Source organism: Dromaius novaehollandiae, chromosome 1 (assembly GCF_036370855.1).
Source record: "Dromaius novaehollandiae isolate bDroNov1 chromosome 1, bDroNov1.hap1, whole genome shotgun sequence".
NCBI classification, from domain to species: domain Eukaryota; kingdom Metazoa; phylum Chordata; class Aves; order Casuariiformes; family Dromaiidae; genus Dromaius; species Dromaius novaehollandiae.
The window spans coordinates 203,169,869-203,196,831 of record NC_088098.1 but is presented as its reverse complement, the minus strand read 5'-3'; the positions used below and the strand labels follow the sequence as shown (position 1 = coordinate 203,196,831).

At 39.7% G+C, this 26,963-nt stretch overlaps 1 protein-coding gene across 3 annotated transcripts in view; it reads right to left on the bottom strand.

Annotated features, from left to right (window-relative positions):
- PDGFD (platelet derived growth factor D) overlaps nt 1-26,963 on the bottom strand; it is a 149,827-nt gene that overhangs the window by 51,395 nt on the left and 71,469 nt on the right. For 2 of the 3 annotated variants that reach the window (XM_026107344.2, XM_026107342.2), the window contains exons 2-3: nt 11,855-12,059; nt 7,173-7,353 (exon numbers count right to left, since the gene is read on the bottom strand). In XM_026107344.2, coding sequence (XP_025963129.1) covers nt 7,173-7,353; nt 11,855-12,059 — 386 coding nt within the window. The remainder of the gene's footprint in view (nt 1-7,172; nt 7,354-11,854; nt 12,060-26,963) is intronic. The other variant, XM_026107343.2, reaches the window with a different exon arrangement.

Genomic DNA, 26,963 nt, shown 5'->3' with positions numbered 1-26,963 from the left:
CATGATATATCATGTCAATCATGCACTCACCATTCCTTTTTATTTTTTTTTTCCTATCAGTTTCCAAGAATCTTTACTTGTTTGGTTCTTCTTCTGCCTCTCTGATCACTGCCTTTTGGCTTCACTGAAGGGTACTGCTGCCTTCCCTCTTTCTCTTTGTGGATCTGCCTCTTTCACTTTATGTGCTTGCCGTATCTACAGTTACTTTTATTTCTATACTTGGACTATATTCCCTGCATTAACCCTTCTGCCTTGTCTTTACCACCTCTGCTGTTTCATTACCATTCCTGGATGTTCCATTTCTGACTCAACATGGCAAACCCAGACCTAACCTGATTTTCTCCTTTAAGTACTTGTAGCATCCTCTGACTCCAAGCTGGTAGGTGATTCCTCCTCACTCTGCAACCTTCTTCACCACTCCCATATCAGTGTCATTTCTGACTTACGAATGGTTTTAGAAATTACAACACAACACAGGGAGACTCCTAATGAAATATAAACTCCAGAAAGTCTCATGCTACAAGTACTGGGACTGCCTTATTAGTAACCTGTGTCTGGCACCAAAGGAGTAAACATGCAGAGGGCATCAGACATTCAGAAAAGACCTGGCTGCTTTCCTTGAAACCAGCCTTCGCAAGCATCTTAACTCTACAATCTACCACTGCCTTACCCACCAGCTTAATCCTATCTTTCAGGGCTACATCAGGTTTCTGACAGAATGACTACATTAGACTACAGTCTAGGGGAGAGCTGGGAGCAGATACAGCCTGGGACAACTGACTGTTAAGAGTTAGACCAGGTCAGGTCCTACCCTTCACTGCTGCCTCCCAGGCTCCCTCTGACTCAAACACCACATTCAGCCGGCTGGTGGATCACTAGCCTGAAAACCTGCAAGGCTTTCCACCTGAGGATGTTGGTTAGATGGAAATGTTGGAATGTATCCTTTAGTTAGGAACATTAACTACCCCTGGATCAGATGATCCCAAAGACTGCTGTATCCTGTCAGTGAAATTGCTCATCCAGATATGCCTTCTTATGTGAAGTAAGTCAGCATCCTTATTGCCTAGTTATCTAACTCCCAGTTTTGCATCTTTTGTACTTTTCATGATCTTTTGTGCTGTTCTGTTTACTGGGAGAATGGAAATGTTCTTGCCTGTCATATAACTTACCTTGTTTACCATACAACCTTCCTTTCCTCATCAAACTCTGGTGAGGTACAGGTTTTCTCTGTGAGATGAATTAAGCAGCAGATTAAAGATTGCTGGGTTCTCAGCAATCTTCATTAAATGGAAAGCACTCCTCTCCATGTGATAGCTACTCTAAGATGCTCCATGTCTCAAGATGCACTGAGGGACAGTATCATTCTTTTAAGATGTGGTCTATTTTTTTTTTTTTTAAATATTATAACACCTTCCAAAAGTAAAAAAACAAGAAGTGGGAATAGGTGATCTTTTATATTTTCTGCTTATGTAAAATTGGAGATGGAATGTTAAAGATTTTGGGTAAGTTTTATCTAATTAGAAAGGAGTTAATTGCTTCTCTCCTGAAAGTCAAGCCTGTAGCTCATAATTTTATGAGGATATGCCCTGAGTAAAAACACAGAAAATAGTTTTACACCAGAACTTAAGAAAGGTCCCATCATATAAATTACTGAGTTTTGTATATGGGTAGTATTTATAAAAGTATTTTTGTTTTCTAGCATATACAGGTAGCTAAAATTTAAATCAGAGAAAGAATATCAGAAGAACAACTGATAAAGTTTCCAGATGTACATTTTTTTACTTCTTTATTATGAGTTCTATTTCATGTTCAACCACTCTATTAACTACGATGTGCCCTCCTCACGTTCCTTCCCTTTTGTTCCCCAGCAATTTACTGGGATTCCTTCTGTGGATTATCTAAAAGCACAGAAGGTATTCATGCACCATTATCATGTCTGTTGTCACATGAGATATATTATACAGGTTTTCAGGCAGCATATTTTGTCTTGGAGACAGAAATGAAATGCCTATTCTGTGAAAGAAGTGAAAAGTTAAAAGTATAGCAGCAAAGACCCATGCAACTACTGAACTGGCTTCAGTTCTATGGCTGGTCATATATATGTACGAGATCAGACTAGAGTTAATTGTCCTTTATGGTGTTTACAAATCTGTATTCATTCTGGTGGCTGAATGATTTTGCTATCACGTTAACTCTTACAAAGAAGTGTCCACAGATAATATTTATTGACTTATTTAAAAATTGCACCCTGATGTTGCATTACTTGTGCAAACAGATCTGCAAAAAAAAAAAAAAAAAAAAAAAAGGAGGTAGTCAGTCACTGAAAATAAAGCCTCATCTGTGAGGTACAAGTATCAGGATCATTCTTACTCTGAATACTTTAATTTTCTGATTGTGCTTTGACTTCTTAGTGTTTCTTTGTGAGCTTAACAGGCAAGTATCAAACAGTTTAAGTCTAGTGTTTGAAATAAGTTTCTCTGCTCAACATTTTTTTGTGTGAAAAGCAATTACATTTTACTAGATTGTTTATGGTGTGTTTCCCCATTTTGTGATCTACATTCTTTCTGATAATATGAGTAGTAACCCAAAGCCTAGATGTTTAGCAAAAACTAATTCACCAAAAAATTCCACATGATGAATCAAAACACAAGGTTTTCATTTCTTTAAGACTCCTGCATACAAGGAATGCCATTTCAAACAGGCAAAAATTACTTAGGATTTGATCATTCTGACACACAAGTTTATCCTGGGACAATTGCATTTATTGTGGAGTTCTCCTGCTTAGCACCACATGTACATCATTTTTGGTTTACAGTAACAAGATAAGCAAAGACTATTGTTAGAGCCATGTGATGCTTCCTCAGCAGGAAGTATATCAAAAAGAAAATAAAGGTAAAAACATATGTATGGGTATGTATGTATATATTAAAAATTATGTAAATATAAACACATATATGTTTTTACCTTGTCTTTGTACATGTCTTTTATATATATATATACATATATATATATATATATATATATATATAAAGACATATTTCTAGTGCCTTACTCTTTGTGATTATATATTTCCAAGCTTTCTTGAAACACTTGTTTCCAATAATAATTTGTTCCTGAATATGCATTTCACTTAGGGCTAAGAAAACAATTAGTAAGGCAATAACAATTTACTATTATAAATATATAGCAAATATGTGCCTTTTACAATAAGCTTAATGGTTTTAATTATCAAATGGGACTCAACATTTTTTAGTTGTCTCATTAAATTGGAATTAGATGCAGGGCTGGGAATTTTAATTGAAAACATTCACCTTTATTGTTGGAACATGTTCCTGAGCTACTTCCTTGATTATTGTAGTATATATCTATGCTAACATACTTGCAAAATGTGGGGTCCAATCTTGTAAACACTCAGTTCTAAAAAGAATTCTAAAGAGTTTCACTTCAGGAAAAAAGAGGATTGTACAAAATAATTTCAGGCAAGAGAAGATTACTTCCATGTGTAACAGTGTAGCTTAATTTACCTTACTAAACCTCCAAATAATTGATGCTGTATTCCCAATACTTACTGAATACTTACTTACTACAAGTCTTAGTACAGTATTTACTACAAACAAGATTCCCTCAGTTGAAGTAACTGCATTGAAAGCAACAGTGTAATGAAATGATATGTTAGTGGATATTTGGTCCACTCGGAGTATTCACATCATCTACTTTGAAGTGTGCAATTCGTGGGCCTCTCTCCTGACTGTGCCTGCTTTCCCTCTCATGCCTGTGTAAGAAACTTAAGAACTTATTTTCTCCTGCATCAAATATTTCTGAAACACTCATTGTGAAATACTATGCAAAAATTGTATAAAATGTGAAGAAAAAAAGATTAGGATACCTCAGCACCTTATATACTTTAAATTAATGTTTCTAAGGTAATTCAACGAAGAAAGGTAAAAAATATTTGTTTGAGAAATAAGCACTTTAAGTGGTAATGGCAGGGAGGCATTTCAAATAAATTTGCAGGTAAGTGAGGCTCATGCATAATAGCTGTCTTGGGCTTGTTCCACACCAGTTTTGCTCTAGGTCTGTGAAGCTTGAAGGAAAAGACAATTTTAAAAGATGTTTGGGGGAGACATTTCTCCATATGGATACTTGGATTAAGCTGACAAACTGCACAGATACAGCTCTGGGTTTTGAATATGAAATGTCCATAGACTAGATGCAAGCTGCTAGCTGCGCATACTTACCTATTTGTGCACCATGACAGACAGTGACAGAGTATGACTGCCTTTCTTCAGTAAGGGCAGGTCACTACTGACTCCTATTCAGCTTTGAGGCACACTCAGTAATAAACACTAGCACTAGTAAGTGCCAGCTCCACCTTGGAGCCTCCACCCCCAGGAAGTCATTCTGCTTCACAGAGAAAGAGGGTATCAGAAACAGGCAACAAGAAGAGGTACGTTGGTTCCCCCCTCTCTTCCCTCAGAAATCTCCCCACTGCTGCCCTCCAGCCTCCCTTGTCCCTCAACCCACAGAGGCAAGGGTCAGAGGCCGGAGGTGCCAAGAGTGGGGAGAGAAGCAGTACAGAAAAAGGCAGAGGGAACCAGGCTTGGCAAGCAAAAGTTGCTAAATACCGCATTTAGATGCTCAGATTTTTCACCACAGATCTGCTCCCTTGCCTGTTGTCCCTTATCTTGTATTTGGGCAGTTAATTACTCCCACACACCTTAAGGCTTTGAGCTCTGTCCAGTTAAAGATCATCAACATATTTTTGCAGTCTAATTTTCCAGGGTCATTCTGAATTCTAATTCCCCTTTCGTGAGTGACTGGACATCTTTGTCTCACATTGGCACTTTACCTGCCTTCTTTTACAGGGGCAAATGTGAGTTTCAAGGACACAGATGTAATTTATGTTCTCTTTAAAAAATAAGTCTCTTTTTGTTCCTTTAAGTGATATTGCAATGTGAAGTTAATGAAAATACCTAAGTACCTGAAGATAATGAAGTATATTTCTGCTAAGCTGTATGGCGCCTCATTTGCGCCTCGTGCAGAGTGCCGAAGTAAGTAAAAACTTGATCTGCATCAAATGAAGTGAACTTAACTGACTTCAATGAAGATTTGTAAATGGGAGGGCTGACAACCAAGGCTGTGATGCTATTTGGCTGCAGGCATAATGTAGAGAATTTCACACAGCCATTCTAGCACCAAACTCAAAAAATGCAGTTGATCAATAAATCCAAGTGAACTGCTTGCTTCAATTTTCTTTGGAAAATTATCAATCAGAGCCTGATATACAAACAAACCACTGCCATGCAGAGCCAAACTCCAAATATAAGAAAAAAAACAGGCAGTTAAATAAAGATTTGCATACATGTTGTACAAAATTTTCCAAGCAAGCCCCCAAAGTAACCTTGTCATAGAGAAGGTTACAAAGGAAAGGAAAAAAAAACAATTTAAAGGTCTTTCATTTCATCTGATACAAAATACCTTATGTCTTTGCATGCTTCGTTAATGCTCCCTGGTTTGCTGCCTACAAATGCACAATGAGTTCAACCTTCAGGGGTCAGCAGTGCTCAGCACATCTACTATGTGAACTGAGTTCTAAGAGACTGAGGGGACTATCAAGTAAGGGCTGACTGTCTTGAATATTAATCCTGCAGATTTTAGGTTGGACTGTTTAGAATCTGAAAACCAGCTAAGCACATTCCCCACCTTTGTTGTGACACAAAAATGGCACAAATCACCTGTGCGGCTCTCCCCTGAGTTTGTGTTGGGGGGAATATTTCTTGTAGAGGCTGCACTTGGAGAATATTCTTGTGAATACATTTGCTAGTCTGTAAAATGCTCTGTTTGCTCATAGTTTTGAGATCAGATAGATATAGTAGCTTTCTTGAGCTTTCTAGTGCAGAGGGCGCTCTGTTTTGAATGACAACATTCATTTTTTGGAAAGCCTAATGCTATCAGACTAGCTGTATGTCGTCTTGAATAAAGCTTGCTAAATGCAGCAGAGGTTTTGTGGCAGCACTGAAATATAAGCAATGTGAAGAGAGGCTTTTTCATTGTTTCATTTTTATGCCCAGTGGTCTTTTGTAGGCTGTTCCACCTAATTTTAGTCTTAGTAGATTACCTTCAAATTAGAGTAAATCAGAGCTTGGGATTTACTCACAGTGCAATGCCTTACTCCACTAGAAGCCTGACAAATGCAAAGGAACACAGTCTTTACAGCTTTAGACTTGTCTTGACAATGTGCTTTTTATGGAGTCTATTTAGCATACATAGGCATACATGCATGCAAAGCCAAGAGGTTGAAGTAAAATGACTCAAACAGCAGATTTCTCCTGTTACAACATTAACATTATTGCTATTCTAGGCTTTCGTATTCTTGTTAAATAACAGTGGACTGAATAAAAATGGAATGAGAATTGTGATGGATATGAAAACATAATGATGACAGTATAATAAATTACTGCTTACCATTTCCTGAGTGTTTGCAAAATCTGCCTCTTTTGAGCTACACTGCACCAAAAGCATTATAATATTATTCAGGACAATACAAGAAATACATATTTGTATCGAAATCTACTTAGAGTAATGAGTATTCTTGCTTCCTAAACACAAAATCAAAATAAAAACCCAGGAGGTTTTTCATCTCATTGAAACTGTACATGATACACTGGTAATGCAACTGCATATACAAAGAGGCATTTATACAAGGTTAAAAATACAGTCTGAGCCTTAGCACAGTGTCTTGCATGTAGAATTTTATTGCATGTAGAATAAACTACTCTGTATCTAACTTAGAATCACAGCCATAACCCCTGAAGGTATTTTTATTTGACCTCAAATGAAAATAAAAAAGGAGTTTATATAGCAGCCATTTCTTTGCTATTTCTGCGGCATTTGTCAAGGCACTAGAAGTGCAGCCTCAGTGCAGAAATTGTTAGTGCTTCTGAAACATGTTATTAGTGTAAATCTTGGCCTGGACTTGACTTTATTTTATATTTAATGACAGGATGTCAAAACTACTTTGATCTGTATTAATGTAGTTGCTGGAATGAAAATACTTTCAGTCAATTAGTGTTTTGCTCTAATGCAGTTAGCTACACCATCCAGTCTTCAAGTACTGATGTTCTTTTACGCTACAATCTGTCTTTCATCCATTACAGAGCTAGGTGACTTACCACAAGGGAATAACAAATCTTGAATCCGGGTTTAGCCACAAAATAGTCATCGGATTTGAAGGTTATCTTTATCTGATTTGTTTTTGATGTTATTCTTGGAGGTACTTCCTTGTGTCCACACCATCGTCCTCGTATAACTGTGCTGGTCTCCGATATATCTTCCACTTCCACAAAATCATACCTGGGAAGCAGTTTGATGGATTAATTTTTGCTAACTCTGGTTACATACAGTTGTTGCAAATAGACAGGAACACAGCTTGAGATATAAAGACAACTGTCCACTGTTCTCCATGACAAATGGTGGACATGCTTCCTTAGCACAAAATATGATAAACTGCAAGTTACTGTCTGAGTACTCAAATGGCTCCCTTTTTTACTCTTGGAATATGACAGACAACATTTTCTGCCATGTCGAAACAGCAATGTGAGGCACTTAAATGTAGTAAATATACTCATTGTGTCTCATGTGGCGAATAAATAATCTAGAGATTTGACAAAATATTATTTAAGGCATGTTGCCCAAGCTCAGTGGCCACAAGAATTTGTGGACTTTCTAGTGGTCCCCAGTTCCCCTGTAGCAGCTGCCACTGATTTCCTCCTCTCGTGCCTGCCACGTGGAGCTAGAGCCGGACTGCTGCTGCTGCTGCAAAGGGAGAGGGATGTGGGACAAGGGACAGTAGATGCTTCTGAAAGGTGCTTTTTTAGGCCCCCCAGAAGCAGTCACTGCCCTCTGCCTCTCACACCCCCTTGCTGACAAGTAGCCCTGCCATGATGGCCAGGAGCTGAGCACGTGTCAGAGGAGGTGCTGGTTTGCTGAGGGTCCATGTGCTCCTCACTGTCCCCCCACAGGAGCACCAGTGGGCTGGAGATAAAAGTCACGCATCCTGGGGCCAGCCTGTACACTGCCTGTCAGATCACACCGACTTACAGAAAGGAGAGGGTTATGCTCTGTATACTCAGAACTTTATGGAGAAAGGGCTTCCTGCAACTAAACATTTTAAGAAGCTAGTAACCAGAATACATTTTGTAGGTGGCATGACGGTCCAGTCTGAACATTTGGAAAGACTTGTTTCAAGCTTTCAAATAGAAAATCACTGGCCTGTGCTCTGTAAGCTGAAGCAGGGACGCCTGTACTCAGTTTGCTTGGGTACTATCACCAAAGGAAAGACAACAGATCTGTCATACCATGACAGCAGAGGCAGCAGCATTGCTTTCCCTGTGCAAGGTCACACCTTTGCTTGCTGTCAGGTATATATATCACAGCACTGGAGCCCCTGAGCCTAAACACCAGCTCTGTTAGGAGCAGTTGACTTTAACCGTCAGATATGAGAGGACCTGAAGGGCCACACAACGACAATGTTCATTACCACTGTATATTCACTGGCTTGTGTCATTTATTGAATTTTCCTTGGTGTTGCTGAAGCATAACAAGGAAGTCGGGGAATAAAGTCCTGATCTTACTAAGTCTACGGGAAATAGTCCCTCAATGTCAGTGGAGTGAGAATTAGGCCCCACATATTGCAGCTGGCAAGGGAGAGCTGATGACAAGACAGACAGGTGGAGCACAGAGATAGGAGAATGAGAAACAGCAAGACTTGCCATCCCCACAGTACAGTTAAGCCTTAAAACTTTGGAGCTCTTTACTCAGGTTGTTATTATCGAAGCATGTGCTCCCTCAAAAATGGGCGTTTAATATTGTTAACTGATTCTCACTAGAAATGTGTTATCAAAGAGTTCCCCTATCTCCTTGGGGCTGCGGATCAAACGCCTGCCTCTCTACCCAGCTTGTGGGAACTGAAGAACTCTGTAAATAACAGACCTGGTTTTCTTTCTCTGCTGAGAGGCTGTGTGAAAAAAATATAAGTACCATACAGCTTGAAAATATCAGCATTACTGCTTTTACATTCACAAACCCCAAATTACACAGAACAGAAAATAACAGATTTGCCATAACCAAATCACTGAATCTGTCTAAACTCTGCTGAAACAAACATTTTTCATGCCATAAGAATGTTTCATTCCACACAAAGGTAAACTTGCCTCGGGCTCTCTCTGCTGTTTTCCAGCCAGGCCCTGAGGCTCCTGTGCCAGACAGGGCTCCCCAGCTGCCTGCGCTGTCCCCCCTTGGACTACCCCCACGGCAGCGTGACAGCCTTCTCCCTGGTTTGGTAGGGACAAGCTCGAGTGCGCGCAGCTTTCAGGCCATGCTTGAAGGTAATCTTTGCTCAGAGACACTTAGGCTGTCTAAAGCCAGTGCTCGCAGTTCCTGCCCTACGGCTATGTATGTCTATCTTCTTGCCCTGCAACACAGATGCTGAACAGGCCTGGTCTTTTGGCTGTCCAGTTAACACTTACTATAAGATGAGAACTTGCAAAATTTTCAGTGGAAGATTGAATATGACTTTGTATGCTTTAGTGAAAATTACCTGTCTGGCCTATACACTTCCTAAGGTCAGGAACCAGACTACCTGCTAGCAAAAACTGGTGCAAATCCACTGACTTTAGAGGAAGCATTTCTGCTTTCAACAGCAGTGGCTTTGCCGCAAAGATCACGGAAGTACGTACAATCTCAGTTGTTTCTGTGCATCCAAAGAGCCTCAAAAGCTGGGTAATTTAATTGCTTTTCAGAATCATCTCTTATCCACTGCCTTTGGAAGTGTTAATAGCACATCTAGAAAATTTTGTAAAACCTCAAATATATCCCACCCTTCTGAAGCAGCTCTGGTAAAATTTACTTTTTCATTCCTGAGCCTGACTGAATTTCAATGAGTTCAGTCCTAATAGTATGCAAATTGCAATAATTAGCATTAATGAAAAATTGAAAGAAAACACTAGGACATTTCTGGAAGAAAACATAAGGTCAAAAGCAAGTATGAAAGGAAGCAAAGGTGCAGAGTCCCTGTCTCTCTAAAGCAGCACCAGAAAGATTGTCAGGGTATAAAGTTAAAGAAAGGACTTACTTTTGAAAAACATATCAACATATCATACTTAAAAAACAAAAACAAAAACAAAAACTATGTATACAGTACTTAACGAGCTTAAAACCATTACAAGCTGGCTCTGTGAGAAATTCCTCACTCTGGATATAATACTATGCAAATAAAAGTCTTCCAGTAACTCCAGGGAAAGTTCTATTTCAGAAAAGAATGTGATTTTTTTCCAGCTTTTATAGACACTATAGATTATGGAAGGTCTTTGCTTCACTATGCATCATAAATTAGTTGTGCCGGAAAAAGCAGGCAGACTGTTTTCCAAGATGGTCAAAATCCAGAATGTCGATAATGACTTGACTTCCCCTCACCATGTCACCACCTTTAATGGCTCTTAAAAGAGCATACTTCATCTTTTCCACAGTAAATTAGCCCTATGTCTCAAGGCTGAAATGATTTAAGGTCAGCCATAGTTTATCCTCTATGTAAATATTAACAAGCCGCTTCTGTATGCATTAGACTCTCAATCTGGGAAAGTGTTTGTGGTGCTAGAAGGTAACTGTCATTACTTACACTGCTGTTGATCTCAGACCAGCAGCACCAAAGCAGAGCAGAAGCTGCCAAGGCAATAAATATGCAGGGACGGAGAGCCAGTTTCAGTCTGCATTCTTTTATTATTAAATGTAAAAGAAACCTGCAGAAATGGTTCTCTCTCTTTATTGGTAATGCAGAAAACTAAAAAAAAGCGAAAACCAAAAAACTCCCCTATAAAGCCCTGCAGAGTTGCCAGACCCTATAAATGCAAATTAATTGACAAAGACGGTAAGATAAGCTGAAGCTGGGTGTGCAGAAATCCTAACAACCTAGTTCTCTGCATAGATAAGGCAGTAAGTAATAACATGATCAGGCAGAGTGCTGGAAGCTCAGACTTGAGCTTTTCATGTGAGCAGCATCGCAGCAATCCAGCTCTCAGAGCACACATGAGTTGTGAGCCTGCTCTCCCCCACAGATCAGATAGTTGAGTAAGAGAAATGTAAACAAAAAAACGTGGATTTATACTCTTAGTGAACACTGGCAAGGTTCAGCTCTGGGCTGCTAATGCAAAGCAGCTATTCACCTGGGTTAATCAGCCAGCTCGACTAAGCTTATGGCTGCTTTTGTTTAAAACAGGAAGCCGAAACAGCCAGATACTACTATACAGTCTATTTGGATATTAGTACACAGAATATGCCAGTGTTTGTGGATCTATATTTAAAGGCTTTAAAAGAAACTGTACCAGTGAAGAATAACATTAAAGACAAATAACCAATTTGAAGAACTGAATACATACATATTCACACACACCTATCTCCCAGAGCCTTACACTTCCTGAAAAAGATGTTTTTCTGCCTGGCTGAAACCTGACAGATGTGACAAAGGACAAAATCTTATTTAAGTAGTATCTGAGTTGTTAGGCAGCTGGTTTTGAGGGAAGAAGCGTACAAGCGCTTTGTACTTAAAACACTACAGAAGGACTGAAACCCACCAAAACTGCTTCAGGTCTAGGACAGCTAGGTTTATTTAAAGAATCATAGGGAAATTCTGGCTGCATGTCCAGCCCAGCCTGCTGCACAAAGCAGGGCCCTCCTAGACCCAGCCGGAGTTACTGGCCGTTTGTTTGCAGCCGCAGGCGGGTGGCCATTTTGTTCAGCGAAAACGGGCCCCTTAGGGGCGCCTGTTGCAAGTTCCCGCACAAGATGGTGGTCCACTCACCGGCAGATATCGTTTTCGGGCTCCTCCAGTCCGAACTGGTTATCGAAAGCCAGCTGGATCCTCGTGCTCTCTGGGGAGTGCAGCCGCCAGGTCAGCAGCAGGTTCCGGGGGTAGCTGCTCGGGAAGCGCGGACTGTGGAGGCAGCCGTTTCCCGCCACACTGATGGTCTCTTCTTTCCGGTACAAGTCTGTGAGGTGATTGCTCTCTGTTAGTAGTCACAACTTGTAGAAATTAGTATGTTGTTCCAGTTACAGGAAGGCAAAAAACACAACAGTTTATAACATAGCATGAATTATTTGCATTTAAAGTCTATAAAAAGTAGGGTCTAGGAGCAGTTAATGTTAAATGGGAAGTACAGGGTTTTTTTCTATTAATTCAATCCCCTTTTAAACAGTAAGAACAACAGTACTCTTTGTAAATATTCTTTATTTCATGATAAACATATCATTACTTTTACATCTTTCTTAATTATATAATTTCCCTCTCATCATTTTGGTTTTAAGACAGAATTTAATGAAAGCTGAAAACATGAGAGCAATGACGTGAGACAGAGTGAAGTTAAAAGGTAAACAACCCTGCTTCCCAAATTTGGTACTCCGAGGAGAGATGTCCTCTGAAAGAAAGCAGCAATAACAAGGCTACGGGAAAATATGTGCAGGTCTAACTCTGTTTATTGTGCTTAAGTATTTCCTCCCACAAGCATGGTGTTAGTTCACACTTTGATTTCATTTATACGATATGAATCTTTTACTGTCAACAGATCATTAATACAAATAGTTAATCCACCAACATAACTGAAATCAGAATCTGGCCCCCCAACACCATTTCATTGAGTAATAACTTCAAGATAAATACCAAAGTCCATCCTTAATTAGAATTCCACAACTTCTGCCTGAGCAAATACTCCATTGTTCCCAAAGTTTACTTGTACTGAGGTAAAGCCTCAGCTGCTGTAAATCCTGAGCTCCAAGGGTAACAGCAACTATGGCAATTCTCCCAGTGAAGACCTAGCGCTCTGCAAGTCAAAATGTTTTCCCAGTTGCACCAGGAACTTGGATTGTCCAGCTGTTACTGAGAGTGGAATTTGGCATCCTATACCAAATAGCTTCAAAAAACCTAGATTTTAGCACATTGACAATTTTAGTGTGGTAAAATTTTGAAGATCAAAAGGATTCAAGGCAACATGCAGCTCCTGGTGGGATTTAGCTCCCAGTTAAGACATTTAAATGTAAGGATCCCTATGTGAGATAGCTACCTAGATGGCTACCAAGTTCCCCTTGTAACGTGTGCAGACCTAGGGCTCAGTTCAGCTGCTCACAAGGAGATAAATGTCTAATATCATTTAAGAAATTCAGCCGTTTCCTGCCTGGCCTCCAGCTGCCACTCCAGAAGAGAACAGGGAGGTCCAGCAGCACACCCTCCAGCCCTGGCAGAAGTCCCATCTCGGCTGTGCTGTCTCAGGTGGTCACCTGTGTGCAGGCAAACTTAGCCCCTCCTCAACACAGCCAGTGCAGCCTACATTGTGAGAGAGGTCTTGACTCAGCTACCCAACTGCATTGACTGAATCTCTACTGACTAATGGGAACTAAGATGCTAGTTGTCATGTAAACACCTAAACTGGTGTTTTGATCTTAAACTGAACATCACCCTGAGTGCTGTATTGAAGGTGAGGTCAACCTTCAGTTCCACTGCAATCAACAGAAATTTAAAACTGCTGCCTTCTCCTGAACTGGCTACCAAGGAAGAGAAGCATAAAGAGCAGAAAATGCAGAATTTCAATGCCATTTTCCTAAGCAATTACGAATGAAAGCCTCTCTCCCCAAACCATCCCACAGAACTTCAGAACCATGGTCCATTAATATGTCAGAAGTACAAAACAATGAGAAAATGAAGTAAGCGAGCAGCCACAACCATCTGTCGCACACACTAATCAAAGTCCTGTCTTTTAAAATAAAATCTAATGTTTCAGTGAAGCCTTCTAGGCTCTCTAAATAAAAGCAATTTATTTATTTAGTAAATGTTCATGGAAAACAGGAACTAAGAGAAATGGTACAAACTTCATGGAAAGTATATTTATTTTTCAGGTTGCTTTTCACTGGTTCCTGGCTGTAAATACTTCTCTGCACCAAGCTGTAAGCACAGCATGGTAGTGTGTCAACAGTTCATTGTACTCTTCTGACAAGGTAATAATTCTAGTTTCCAAACACCCTGAAGCTTAGAAGATAAAAGTCTGGGTTCCCTGTAAAAACTATCTCAAAATATCTATTTGTGACATCTTTTTAAGATCCTTTCTTTCCAGATGAAATGTTCTCAACCACATCTCTTGATGCACCCTTTCTAAGTAAATATGGCCTTGAGTCTGCATATCACAAAGTACGGAACTAGCCTGTTTTGTTTTGTTTTGTTTTGTTCTTTTTTGACCAAGCAATTTTACATTGGAAAAGGGACAATTCAGTGAAAATAGAGACCACCCGCCAATCAGTTTGGTTGCAGTTTTCATCAGGAGCATCTACACTCAATGAGATTTTCTATTTTATTTTATTTTAATTATTTTTTCCCTAGGAAATAATAAAAAAGGCCTCTCTGTTTTTTTCCCCTAATCTGGAATGAAACAAAATGTCCAGCCAATCCTACTGAGTTGTGGCTGAAATGATGAGGACCTTTGAACTCTGAAAGTACCTAGCAAACCCAAGGGGACAGGGTATTTCACAGGACTGATTCCAAAATGTCCAGGAAAGGGATAAAAATAAAACAGTTTTGATGGAAGCAAATTCATAACTTCTGAATGAAGCAACCATGCCTTAATTCAGAGCAAATTTACTGCACTAAAACATGTCAGAATTCATCCTATACGTAGGATGAACCTTATACATACTTTGCTCTTCCTTCCTGGCCAGCAAACTGTTGCAATTCTCCCATTGTTAGCACACATTTCACTCTGATTCAACACGATACATACTTCTCATTGAAAGGTTCCCTTTTTCTAGCCAGTCTTAGTATAGGTTTTACTCTGGAATTCTCAGCTGCTGAGACTAGAGTGCTAGAAACAGTATCTTTTAAATGTCCTCATATATATACCTCAAAACAAAAACTCTGTGTGCTTTACTCAGCACATCAGTAGAGAAAGTATGTTACTGGCATGCTTGTAACCGAGAAGATACGCTCCACTGCAGTTTTTCATTAACTTAAAATCTGAGTCACTCAGACTGGGATGTTCTGCCAGCAAGTCAACCACAGTTGACTAGATCAGCACTGAAATCTACTGCCTGGAAGAGCTCTGCAGTATCCAAGTTGAACAGGTAAATGGAGAAATAAAACTGCACATGTTAAAAAGCTTAATCTCTATCATGGCAAATACGGTAATTTTGCAGTAACTCGTTATAGAGGGAAGGCTTGAAAGAAGCAAGGGAACAGAATTCTCAATATAGTAAAATAGGAGATATAAAAATATTACAGTATGAAGATTTCCCTTTTCCATATAACAAGAAACTCCGTTTGATGAGAATGGTCATAAATACTGTTTCTATAACTCTTCACATATAAAATGCAAAGTCATTCAGAGACCTCACGTGACACTGGAATAGACTTTTCAAGAGCTTTGAAACAGTGCAGTTCCCTCTTACCTCTCTCCCCACACACTACATTACATTCAATCTTCATTCAGTCATACATTAAAATCTGAAGTGGCGTGTTACTGAATGGGTGCTGCCAGGTCTGGAACCAAAAGTACTAGAGTTTTCTAATGGGATTTTCAGTGCAGTTTTGGAGAGCTGAGTTAGAAATGGGTGCACAGTCAGCACAAACTCAACATCTGGAGGTTGGCCCCTTATGAATCACCAAGCATCTGAGAAACAGCTCGAGGTGATCTGAGCAACTCCTGTACTTCTTGTAGCAACTGAGATGTGAAACTAAAATGACAAGACCTTTCCAAGCAGACAAGCATTGTCCCCATCAGATACTACAAAGGAACTCACAGAAACCAAATACTGACTATGGAGAAAGATGGGAAAAAAACACTTGAGAAAAGATATAAGCAAAGGAAGAGGCTGAAACACCCTCTTTCAAAGCATTGACCTGCCCCATCTTGTAATGCAATATGATGCAATATTACACGGTGTCCTGAATGTCATGTACTAACTGTATTCCAAAATGCTTTGTGAGAATAAATAAAAGATGACAGTGGGTAATACACTGCCTGTCACATTTACTAAAAAGCATATAACATCATTTCACAATGAATAAAACAAAGCATTAAGTCATAAGGCAAAAACAGAGGCCATTTAAGCAATACAAACAAGGAAGATATTCTGGATGGCAGAAGCTGCAAAGATATCCTTGCACATGCAAGGCGGGGGCAGACTACCTAATAAGAAAGATGAGTGGGAAGGAGGCTGGGAGACATCCTTCTCAATGAGGCAATTCCCAGCAGAGAGACTAAACTGACTGGGAAGCAGCTTGCTCTATATTTTATTTATCTGAACTAATCTCTCATTTTTCCCCTTTTAATTCTCACCCAAACACTAATTTTAAACATAATGTTATACATGATAGTCCAGCTGTCCAAGGCAGAGGAGCTCCCACTTAAGTGCTCAAAGCAGCTGGATTTTCAGAAGTGCTTGCGTCCCTCCCCCCACACGGAGAGCAGCTGGGTGTGAAACACAGAGGGAAGTTCAGCTCAATATTCAGAAAATAGTCTTGTCTGAAGACTTTCCCTAATGTGGGTGCCCAGCACATCTGATGTTTCTCCTTCCCAGCAAGGGCACACTTTCCTAATGTCACGCTGCATGAGCAGTAAGATTTAGAAACACAGATTTTGTCCTGCATTTGCTCTGGATGCCTGCATTTCCTTGTAAGCTTTTGCAATGTACTGAATGCATTCTTGTTAAAGCAGCTCCCAATCATGACATATCAACTACAGAAAGAAGTTTGCTTCTATTACCATCGCAGACAATGAATTCCTTCACCTAAAATCAAAACAAAACCAAAATGCAATTACTGCTTGATAACAGCTAATCCACCATCTGTTCTTGGACATCTACAGAGCAAAGAGAGTCTGTAAGTGTCGACTACTTCAGTAAGAAGAAGAACTCAGAGAATGATCTCGTTTAAGGACCAACCCAATATTGTGGAATATTTATTTCACTTTTCTAAGGTTTATGGAATTCTTTGCCTCACTTTCTAAGCTGTTGTTCTGTGTATGTGTTTGCTTCTGTTTTTCTTCCTCACATACTTGTAGAAGCTGTTGGCCAACTTCAACCAAATTTGACACAAAGGTAGAGACTGAAGAGTATTATATTCTGACATGTTTCATGACAAGAAATAGATCCTCTTAAACCCCACAGAAGGTAACCTGATGACCTATTCCTCTGTTATAGCTCAGAAGACAGATGCTGGAAAGCACATGAAGTTCACTTCACTGCTTGTGAAATGATTTGTTTTCTTTCAGGAAAAAAACTTGGGAGTTTGCATGTGAGAGTTTCCCAGATACAATCTCCTCCCCCACTGCTGCTCTCTTTGAAACAAATACAGTGGTCAATGGTTTGCCACCAGTTTTTAAATAAATGAGATAACCTTCAGGGAGAATAATAGCTCTTCAGTTCCTTCAGTTGAAAATTAGCCTGATCTAAATAGCTGAATCCACAGAGTAAGAAGCAAATAACAGTAAAACATTTTTGAATCGAGGCCACAAATCAGTTCATCTTGGGGACAAGCATGCCAAGCAAGCTGTATTTACAGCAGCCTGCTCAGATATTCATTTGCTTTTTTATTCTCCCATCCTCCTGCAATAAGGAGAAACTTTATTTGTGATCCATAAGGTTCTGTGTAAATCAGAGGAAAAGATGACAGACTTCATGGTTGAAATAGCATATTTCATAGTTGGTTACAGCTTGCTGGGAAGATATAAAATTGTAAGGCCATGTACCTTGTTAAAAATTATGGTTTTTAGTTAATATAAACAATAAAATGAATCCTAACCAAGGAATACAACATTACATTTCTCCTACCTAAAGAAGAAAATAATACTGTATAGCAGTACCTGTCTTAGACAACTTTGTCCTTTTAAAAACCAAGGCCTAAAATACAGCTGCTTCTACTGAAATTCAACAACAGATCTCCAAGAATGCAGAACTGCCCTGCACGAGTGTGTGAGCAGCTCAGGAAAGAAAGGATTGGAATCACCATAAATGAGACAGGAATAGCACACCCTTGGCCAGGCTAAAAACTGTGAATTGTCTCTTATGGCGGTATTAAGCTGAGAAAACAGCCATTTTCATATAAGAATGCATACCTAAGAGTGTATCAGGCCAATGGAGACAGTCCAAAATATTACTTCAGGTTGTGCTCAGCTTTATATACTTTAGTAGTCCAGCTGACCACAAGGAGACCACACACCCAGTAAGAGCTAAGTACATACTCAGGAGTTTGCTGGATCAGGACCTAAATATGGTAGCAGCATTTGAACACCACCCCATGCATTACTTGTCACCTAGCAATTGAGCAATTGAGAAGTGGACCAAAAGCCCACTGGAACTGATGAAAGACTCTTAGTCTGGTTGGTTTGCCACTGAACTTTGAATAAGCAGCTCAAGGTATCTGCTCCTTCTGTTGTCAATTGTCCCTTTCTTTTTATGAGCAGCATAAAAGAAACTCCAGAGATCATCAAAGTTTTCATCAGAGCATGATCTGTGCTATCACTGTCTCAAAAGATGCTGTGTGCATCTTTGGCCAAATTCAGTTCTTACATGCATGCACTCGGCTCCCTCTGAATTTCAGAGCTTTGCAAGAAGAATACACTTCATCATGTATGTAGGGTATATCAAAACAATGAAAAATTGAGCTGTAGTTGAAAGAAGCAAAACTACTATAGAATACTAGTGCAGAAAGTAGCAGAGAATTAAAAAAAAAATCTAAAATTAAATTCAAAGCCATCATCCATTTTGTAACAGAATGGTTAGTAATCTGTGTGTGTTTCTGTGCAGAGAAACCCCATGAGTCTTGGCATTACAAATTCAATCTACTGTTTAACAGTACCTCAGCAAAGACCACTCCTGAGAATATTAAGTGGGCAATTCATAAGCAAGTCCAGGCATATAATTCATAGAGACAGCCTGTTACAGTGCTTCTCACTATAACACATATTATTTTATCCTAATTTAATAATATTTTTTCTACTCTGGAATAGTCACCATATTAGCAACATTTTTAATACAGTACTAACAGAAACAGTCCCAAACAAAGAATGGGCTGGCCTGGAATTCAGTGGGATGAAGACTGTGACTCTCCTGTGTCGTCCTTGGTGGGTATCTTGCTCAGACTTGCACAATATTCTACAGGTGAACATTGAGAAAAGAATTTCTTATTTTTAAGGTGATACCGAACTTTGTGACGTTTGCTTTTTGTGTGAATTGTATTATTTGCCTTTATTTGACTTCTTGATAGAGATTTTGCTCTACATGAAAGAACATGTTGAATGTCTCATATTAAAGAAAAAAGTGTCTATAGAAAAATAACAGATGTATGTCCTAGTTAGGCCAACATATAAAAATCTTTGTTAAATGCCAATTCTTTCTAGTGTTGTAATGTTGCGATGCATCTCTCTACCGCACTCTTACACCAACAGCAAATTGAATGGATTTTTCTCTTGGGATTCTATAATTAAGTATGAAGGAGGAAATGTGTATATCAGGAATGTGTAGCTCTGGCGATGTGGAATAAGACCAATGCAAATAACCCCATCATCGTGAGAAGAAAATTCCGTAAAACCTTGTGAAACTGTGAGAAAAAATAAAGAAGGAAATGACTTTCCTGGTGCTGCAGAGAACATAATGGAAACCTGATAACTGAAGCAGAAGTTTGCACTGAGTGCTGACACCTCCATGAACAGAGTGGCACATACTAAACTTGTTCTAATGTTGAACAGCACATGTGAAGTCCCTCTGACGTGATGATACCAATTATACATGCAACTGCTATTCAGCATTAGTATCAATACCAGACTTTGGCTCATATTATTTTGCTAGGGAAGGAACGACAGCACGCGGACTTAGGCACTCCGAATTTTCCTGTTTAAACAGCGGTATTAAGTAAGCAGGTCTTTGTGGGCAGTTTCCCTTCTGTCCTGCTGGTGCAAAGATAACATTTTCCTTTTTTATTTTGCTCTCATTATTTTACAAATTTTTATGACCTGAGGACACCTTTGCCTCAGAAGTGTGGCATGGCTAAAATATAATACTAAAATATAATTTGTTTTTAGATATTGTATTAGAAATGATTTCAGAGTCAAGCACTCCTAAGAATCAACAAGATCAGGAATTTCTTTAAAGAAAGAAAAGAGAAAATCAGGTCAAAGCGGGAAAGACTTCTCATGTTAAATAAATTGTAGCAGATAGACAAGCAATTACTTAGCGCAATGTCGTAAGTTAGAACATTAGACTGTAAAAGGAGAGGCTGTTTCAAAAGACAGATCAAGACAATTTTCTCTTGTAACTTGAATTTCTTTACTCTTTATGTCAGTATTGAAGCACCAAATCCAAAATACCCAGAAGGGAATGAACGGTCTCTTCTTATAATAGAAAGACTGATAATAGTATCCTAGCAGACCTTGTTTCCTTGTCCGGAGTTTGTTGCTGGCATGCTTTGAGGCCTCAGAGTGCTCACTTAGGGTCAGCATATCAACTAATCACGCAAAAACAAAAGGATCCAAGTGCCCACAAGTTAAGTGCCTATGCCTAACCTGGTACCTGGAATGAGACCCAGAGCACTAAGTCAGGTGCCAGATTGTGAAATATCTGGGGAGAACAGGATCAGCCAGTCTACGGAATGAGAGCTACCAAAAGTTGCATGTTCAGCAGTAAGCTATCTGCAGATAGACACTAGGAAATGCTAAGGATAGGGCTGTGTCTTAACTCCGGCCTCTTCTTCAGGGCTTGAGCTTGCCTCTGCTCTCTTAGAACTGATGGTCCTGGATACACTCTTTTCCAAACAAAACAGGCAGATCTCACTGTATTAAAATATGACCATTGGTAATGCTTTCCTTTTTCTACAGTAACCTAGCAGCTAACTCTTTTGCAAGGAAATGAGAGCCTGTGTTGTGATTCTTTTGTTTGACACAGAGAATTCAGTCTCCTCAGAGTGGACCCATGGATTCTGAAGCATGCTGCCAAGACAGGTTGTACATTTTCCATGAAACAGGTACAGAACACAATGCTTTTGTAGTTCTTGGAGCAGAGACCAGAAGTCAGCCATTTTTGTACTTTCTGGCTCCAAGGTTGCCCTGTGGTCCTGGATTTCTGGGAGGTTAGACCAGAGCACACTATGGCTCCCATTCTTCCCCCACACCTGAGTTTTCTTCTAATGGAAGCCACAGGCCTGGGGCTACATATAAGTATGTACACAAGTAGGGTACCCCTCTGGACTTAGGGAACGCTTTCTCTCATTTAGACAAAACCTCTGTGCCCTTGTCTTGGGAAACAACATTTTACCAGTCTGGAAAGCAATTTAAGTTCTACAGACTGAAAGTACTGAGTACTTTAAGTGCAGAGGATCATTCCTGTAAGTGCCTAGGATTTTCTCTAGATGTTTGGCATCAGAACGCTGCAGAGCTGTCATGTGGACAGATACTGCAATTTAACAAAGTTTCCAGGCACATTCATAAAACTCTTGGCTGCAGCCTTCTTTAATTATTACGTTCTTGCACCAAAGGATCATCTAGGGATTTCCTTAGACCTTCACCAAAGAATGAAACTGTATGTGATCCAAATACCTGGTGGGAGAGCTCATTCACCACCAATATATATGAGCCACAACAGCTAGGAAGAGGATGCTGGTGTACATCAACACGACCCTCAAGCTCGTGACCTGCTGTGCCACATGCAAGCAGCTGTCTTTCTAGCTGGCACAGCCACATCTTCATCGTGGAAAGCTGAAACAAAAATTGGAAATGGTCTTGGCTCCACAAGTTCAATTTACATATCCCAGTTTCCCAAGTCTTTTCTGGAAAATCAGCTGTTTGGCTAGTTACCAAGACAAAATGATTTAAAACATTCTTTCGAGGCTATGTGGGGGTGTTCAAACCAAAAAATAAGAGCCTGAGAAGTCAGAGAGCTAAGCTACCATTCAGACTTAATTGGTACTACTCCCCCATGCAGTCCTTGCTATATCCATCACATCTGCATTCAGCTCCACTAGTACAGTGCTTCATATCTAGGAAGTTGGTTGGTCACAGCTCTAAAGTGAGGGTAAGAATGGTGAGTAATGTGAATCATGTATTTTATTACTGTTTTTTATTACAATCATGTGGAATTTATTTAGTGATACTTATTGCATGAATCAAGCCATTTAGTTCAAAACTTTGTTATCTTACTGCTTCCTAATTGTAGTGCATGATGCTGGAGAGGCAACGGAAGCATGGAAAGACACGTATAGGTATAGGTAATGCTGAGGTCAGAGGGTTACTGCATTACAGTTCTCTGTATTCAACACTGGATGTCTCATTGCTATTGCTCTCTGCCTACGTGAACTTAACAATTTCATTACTATTTTGTAGGCAGTTGGGGATCCTGAACAATGCTATGTTCTGTTCTGTGGAAACTTAGTGACAGTAGACCTCTCCTCTGAAAAGCTTACAGTTTACACAATAAAGGATGGAAGAATTAAAAGTCCAGGGAGATATGGTTAGTATCATTTAACAAACCAGTGATAGAGGAATTAGGCATAGCTTTCTGGATTTCTACTCAAAAGCGCTAACTGGGTAATGTCCTTAGAAAGCCAGTTTTATTCTCTACCCAGAAGCTGCTTAAACTGTTGGGGTGACTACACATAACAAAAATGATAACAATAATAATAATAAAATCAGTGAGTAACTAAGGGAGAAGGGAGAACCCTTTTCTAGCAAAATACATCCCAATAAAACGAAGATGTACATAGAGGTCTTCTTCCTGAGGGAAAGAGTTTCTGCCCATTTTACCCATTAAATAAATTTTGCCTCATGTATTTTCAGCTGAAAAACATGCGAACAGAATGGAACTGGAACTGTCTGTTGCACATGTTCTCAAAACCCATCATAATATTTTTGCATACGTTTAACCTTGTTGGCAAGAAGTTAGACCCACAAAAGATACTGCATGAGAAGATGAAAACACACTGAAATCTATGTGGGGAAAACCGTATTTAAGACTCTGCTAAGGCTCTATGGGGAATAAACAATATATATCTTTATGTTCTGAACAGAGCTGAGTACACTGTTGGCAAATCAAGAAGTAATTAAATAATCCTTCACTTTCTTCAATGAACTTTCATTTTCAAATGGAAAATAGAAGTCTCCAATGTAATTGCACTGGAAGTAAAACCAAACTTCAAAGTTGTCCTTTGACTGCAGAGTCAGTGAAACATTTGACAGAAAAAGAATTGGGCCGTTACAATGACAAATTCAGCCAGCTTTGTCTCTGGATCTAGCAAGAAGGAGCATGAGCAGCACCTTTCGCTCTTAAAGACAGAACGCACAAGATCTTATGTAACACTAAGAGCAGACACTGTTAGCACCTCCTCACATTAAAACTTCCAGAGAAACATGGTGAACAAAGCAAACTCAATTTGCCCATCTTGCCGAAAGCCTAACTCTAAGGAGAAATGCCAGTAGATGTCAGGGCAGAGGATTTAAGAGACAAATCTCAGACTGTTTACTCCTTTGACCTAAATTACAGACCGAAAAAGCAGAGAAGCAAACAATGGTGGTATCTACTCTGCTGAGGAAGGACCAAGGCCACCAGATGAGATGGTTGAGTTTTGCTCAGGCACGACCAGAGCAGGTCCCCTGCAGCACGTGGGACCTGCGTGCAGGGCACCTTGGTCGCTCAGAGCCCTGCCAGGTGCACCACGGCATGCAGCCTGCAGGCTGCTCTCGAAGCAGCCCCATGGGTGGGAAGTAAATGCTTTACATTGGCTGGGAAAGCCAAAGGGGACTATTTCACTACTGTCTCACCCCCAGCTCTGTACTAGTATTGATACTACGGATCTAGATCAACGTCACGCGCTCAGGTCCTGTCTACTAGAGATGCACAGCTGCATGTTCACTACTATTTAAGACAGCACTGAGCAGCTGTTTGGCCAGGAGAGGAGCCTGATAAGAGGGCTATATGACTGCGATAAAAAGGGTGAGAAAGTCCAATAAACACAATATTCTCACATCATTTCATTTTGTGGCCACTTTGTATCTATGCTATTGAACGGAGACAGGGACATACTACACCATTTCCAAGGCAGAGTTTCCTTCAAAATAATATTTAAACGCAGAAGGTTACCTTTATGTTCTTTGGACTACCCAAAGAACTGACTTCCCCTATTATTTGTGCAAATTTGATAGCATCTAGGATTATGGTTCAGCAAGACAAAAAAATTAACATAAGTCCACCTCTATTTATAACACAATATACAATCATCCCAGATTTTTTTATTAAACTCAGCAACCACCATAGCACTGCCTAAAACTATACTTTGGTCAGTTTTCAGCAAAAAATAGGAGGAATAAGAAATGTTCCTTTATTGCATTTAAGGCTAGGAAAATAGCAGTTACAAGACACTTTATTCTTGCCAGGTTGAATCCTTGCCCAAAGGAGGAAAAAATGTTAACGTTCACATGTTTGACACAAGAAAGGAAAGAACAGACTCAGCTTGGCAGAACAGATATGAAAACAGGATTTATGACAGATTTCATGTCAAAATTGTATTTTTTCTGTTTTTTATTTGCTGGAAGGAATTCTAAAGTACATTTTTTTGTTTTGTTTGTTTGCACTTCCAACCTGCTTCAGTCATTCGTGCAAAGTTTACCTCAATTCATTCCATGGAAACCACAGAAGAACAGTCCATCAAAGAAGAAAAGTTTAAACCTTTCCTGATTTAGAGACCTTAGAAGTCCAACTTCACAGCAGACATCCAAGAGTACTCACTTAATAACATGAAATGGCAACAATCATTTTTGGGCTTCCTGGGGTAAAATGTTCCGGGTTTTTTATAGCTTCAGCTGTAATTAAGAAAGTACCACAACTTTGACCTTCAGTATCTTCTAATATAAGCTATAATTAAATAACTGACATATTTGGTAAGTAACAGCTGCTAAATGTGCTACTAACATCGGTTTTAAGTAGTGTAAATAGTGTTTTTTATACAGTTCTGCACTACTGTCCTATCAGTTACTGGCCTGTGTATTGCTTTACGTGATTTAAGGTGGTTAATTTTTACATTCTCAGAGTGCTCCTCATCTTACAACTGTTCCGTCTTCCTCAAACCTTCACTTTTGATTTGTTACTAAAACAAACTTCCTACATTGTAAACCTCACCCACCTTTATGAAGACCGATTCATTCCATGCTCAGCCACTTCTCTACTATCTGCTAGTCCTAGTAGTTGAGCTGGGAAGCTGCAGCCAGTATGATGCTAGACTCAGGTGCAGGGGACTAGAACATACACAGGCACAGGGAACTGCAAGAGCACTGGCGGAACTGTACCACGAAGTTTCACCCAACCTCTCTTCCGCATACCAGATTTGCAAACCCAGTCTTTGTCCTTTGGGTGCCCAAGACACAGGGCAGCATTATAGAGTTGTCTCCCTTGCTATGCTCCCTGAGTGCATCGTGGGCTAGTGAAGTGATGGAGCATGCTATCACACAGGCTGCCCACTCCACCTTCCCTGAGCAACATAGAAACACTGCACTGGTTTCAGATGCAGGCTCTGAAAGAAGTGACATATGGCCCCAAGGCCCCCATGACACAGGACCGTATCTCTCAGAACTACAGGTCCTTAAATACTTTTGAAATCTACAGTGGCACATGCAAACATTGTCAAGCTTTGTGCAATGGGAAGGCTCCCTTCCCTGCCCGTGAGCCAGGTGCAGCAGTGTCACTGCAAGCACGCGCTGGCAGAGTGCAGTGGTGTTCCTCGAAGGCAGGAATACCTGCACTTCCAGAGGACCCACTGGTCACATGCCTGCTAAGGGTGGGCAGCACCAAGGGTATGTTTTGTCTCATGTATAGCAGTGAGGTAAAGGCCATCAGTCTTCCTGATTCATTTGCTTTAATTGAGGGACTGACAATCCCCTACCTGACAATTGTGCCCTACCCATAAGCACATTTACTTGGTTATTTCATGCATAAAGCTTTAAATAAAATGTTTTTCTTTTTTGTTCTCACTTTTTAACAGATTCAGATAAATATTCTGTCAAGAAAGAAACAAATGGTCCACTAAACCCGTCTCAATGGACAATTTGTTTCTTAAATACAGCATTTAAGTAATAAAGAAAGAATAAACATAAAATTCTCCTAAGAAATAAAATGAAAACACCATTAAAAAACACTTGTCTAAGACATATTAGGATGCTAATAAACTCCGATCAGACATTAACAGCAAAAGCTCACTCACCAAATCCATTTTCATAAAGCAGTAAGACAGTCTGGGGCCAGAGCATTTGCTTGTGCAAATCAGCAGCATCCTTCTATTCATTATAAAGGAGTCCCAGCTACTTACACCAGCTGAGGATGTGACCCAAAGCAGCAGATGACTGCCAAAGCAGAAAACCGTAAGAGCAGGACGCAGAATCTGAGAGACAGCAGGAGCAGTAAATGCCCAACACAGTGACACATTGAACTCATGATAAATTGAACTAATTCAGCTCATACAGATATGAGAAAAAATTCAAAGTGTGCCTCTCTGACCTAGGAGTAGAGCTGAGCAAATAACGGATGCTTTTTCATTCACAGGTTGAATTGGGTAGGGGAAGATACTTTTTTATATCAAACATTTGTTTGATCCAAAGTAAAACATTTCATTTTCAGGTCACTTAACCCTGAACAAGCATCTCTAAACCAATACTAGAACTTAATACACAAAACAAGTTTTCTTGTTTCTGAATTATTTTCTGGCCTTGAAAGTACTTGCTGAATTCAGCTACATTTCTGACTGTCACTCACTACATTTCACATTTTTAGTGGGGTTATAATTTGTAAAAAATAAAACAAAGAGACAGAAAGGAAAAAAAAAAAAAGCACTGAGCTTTTTGCAGAGGCCTGCTAAGTTCCATTTTCCAAACATTTACCTAGGTGCGTTTAGGCACCCTTGA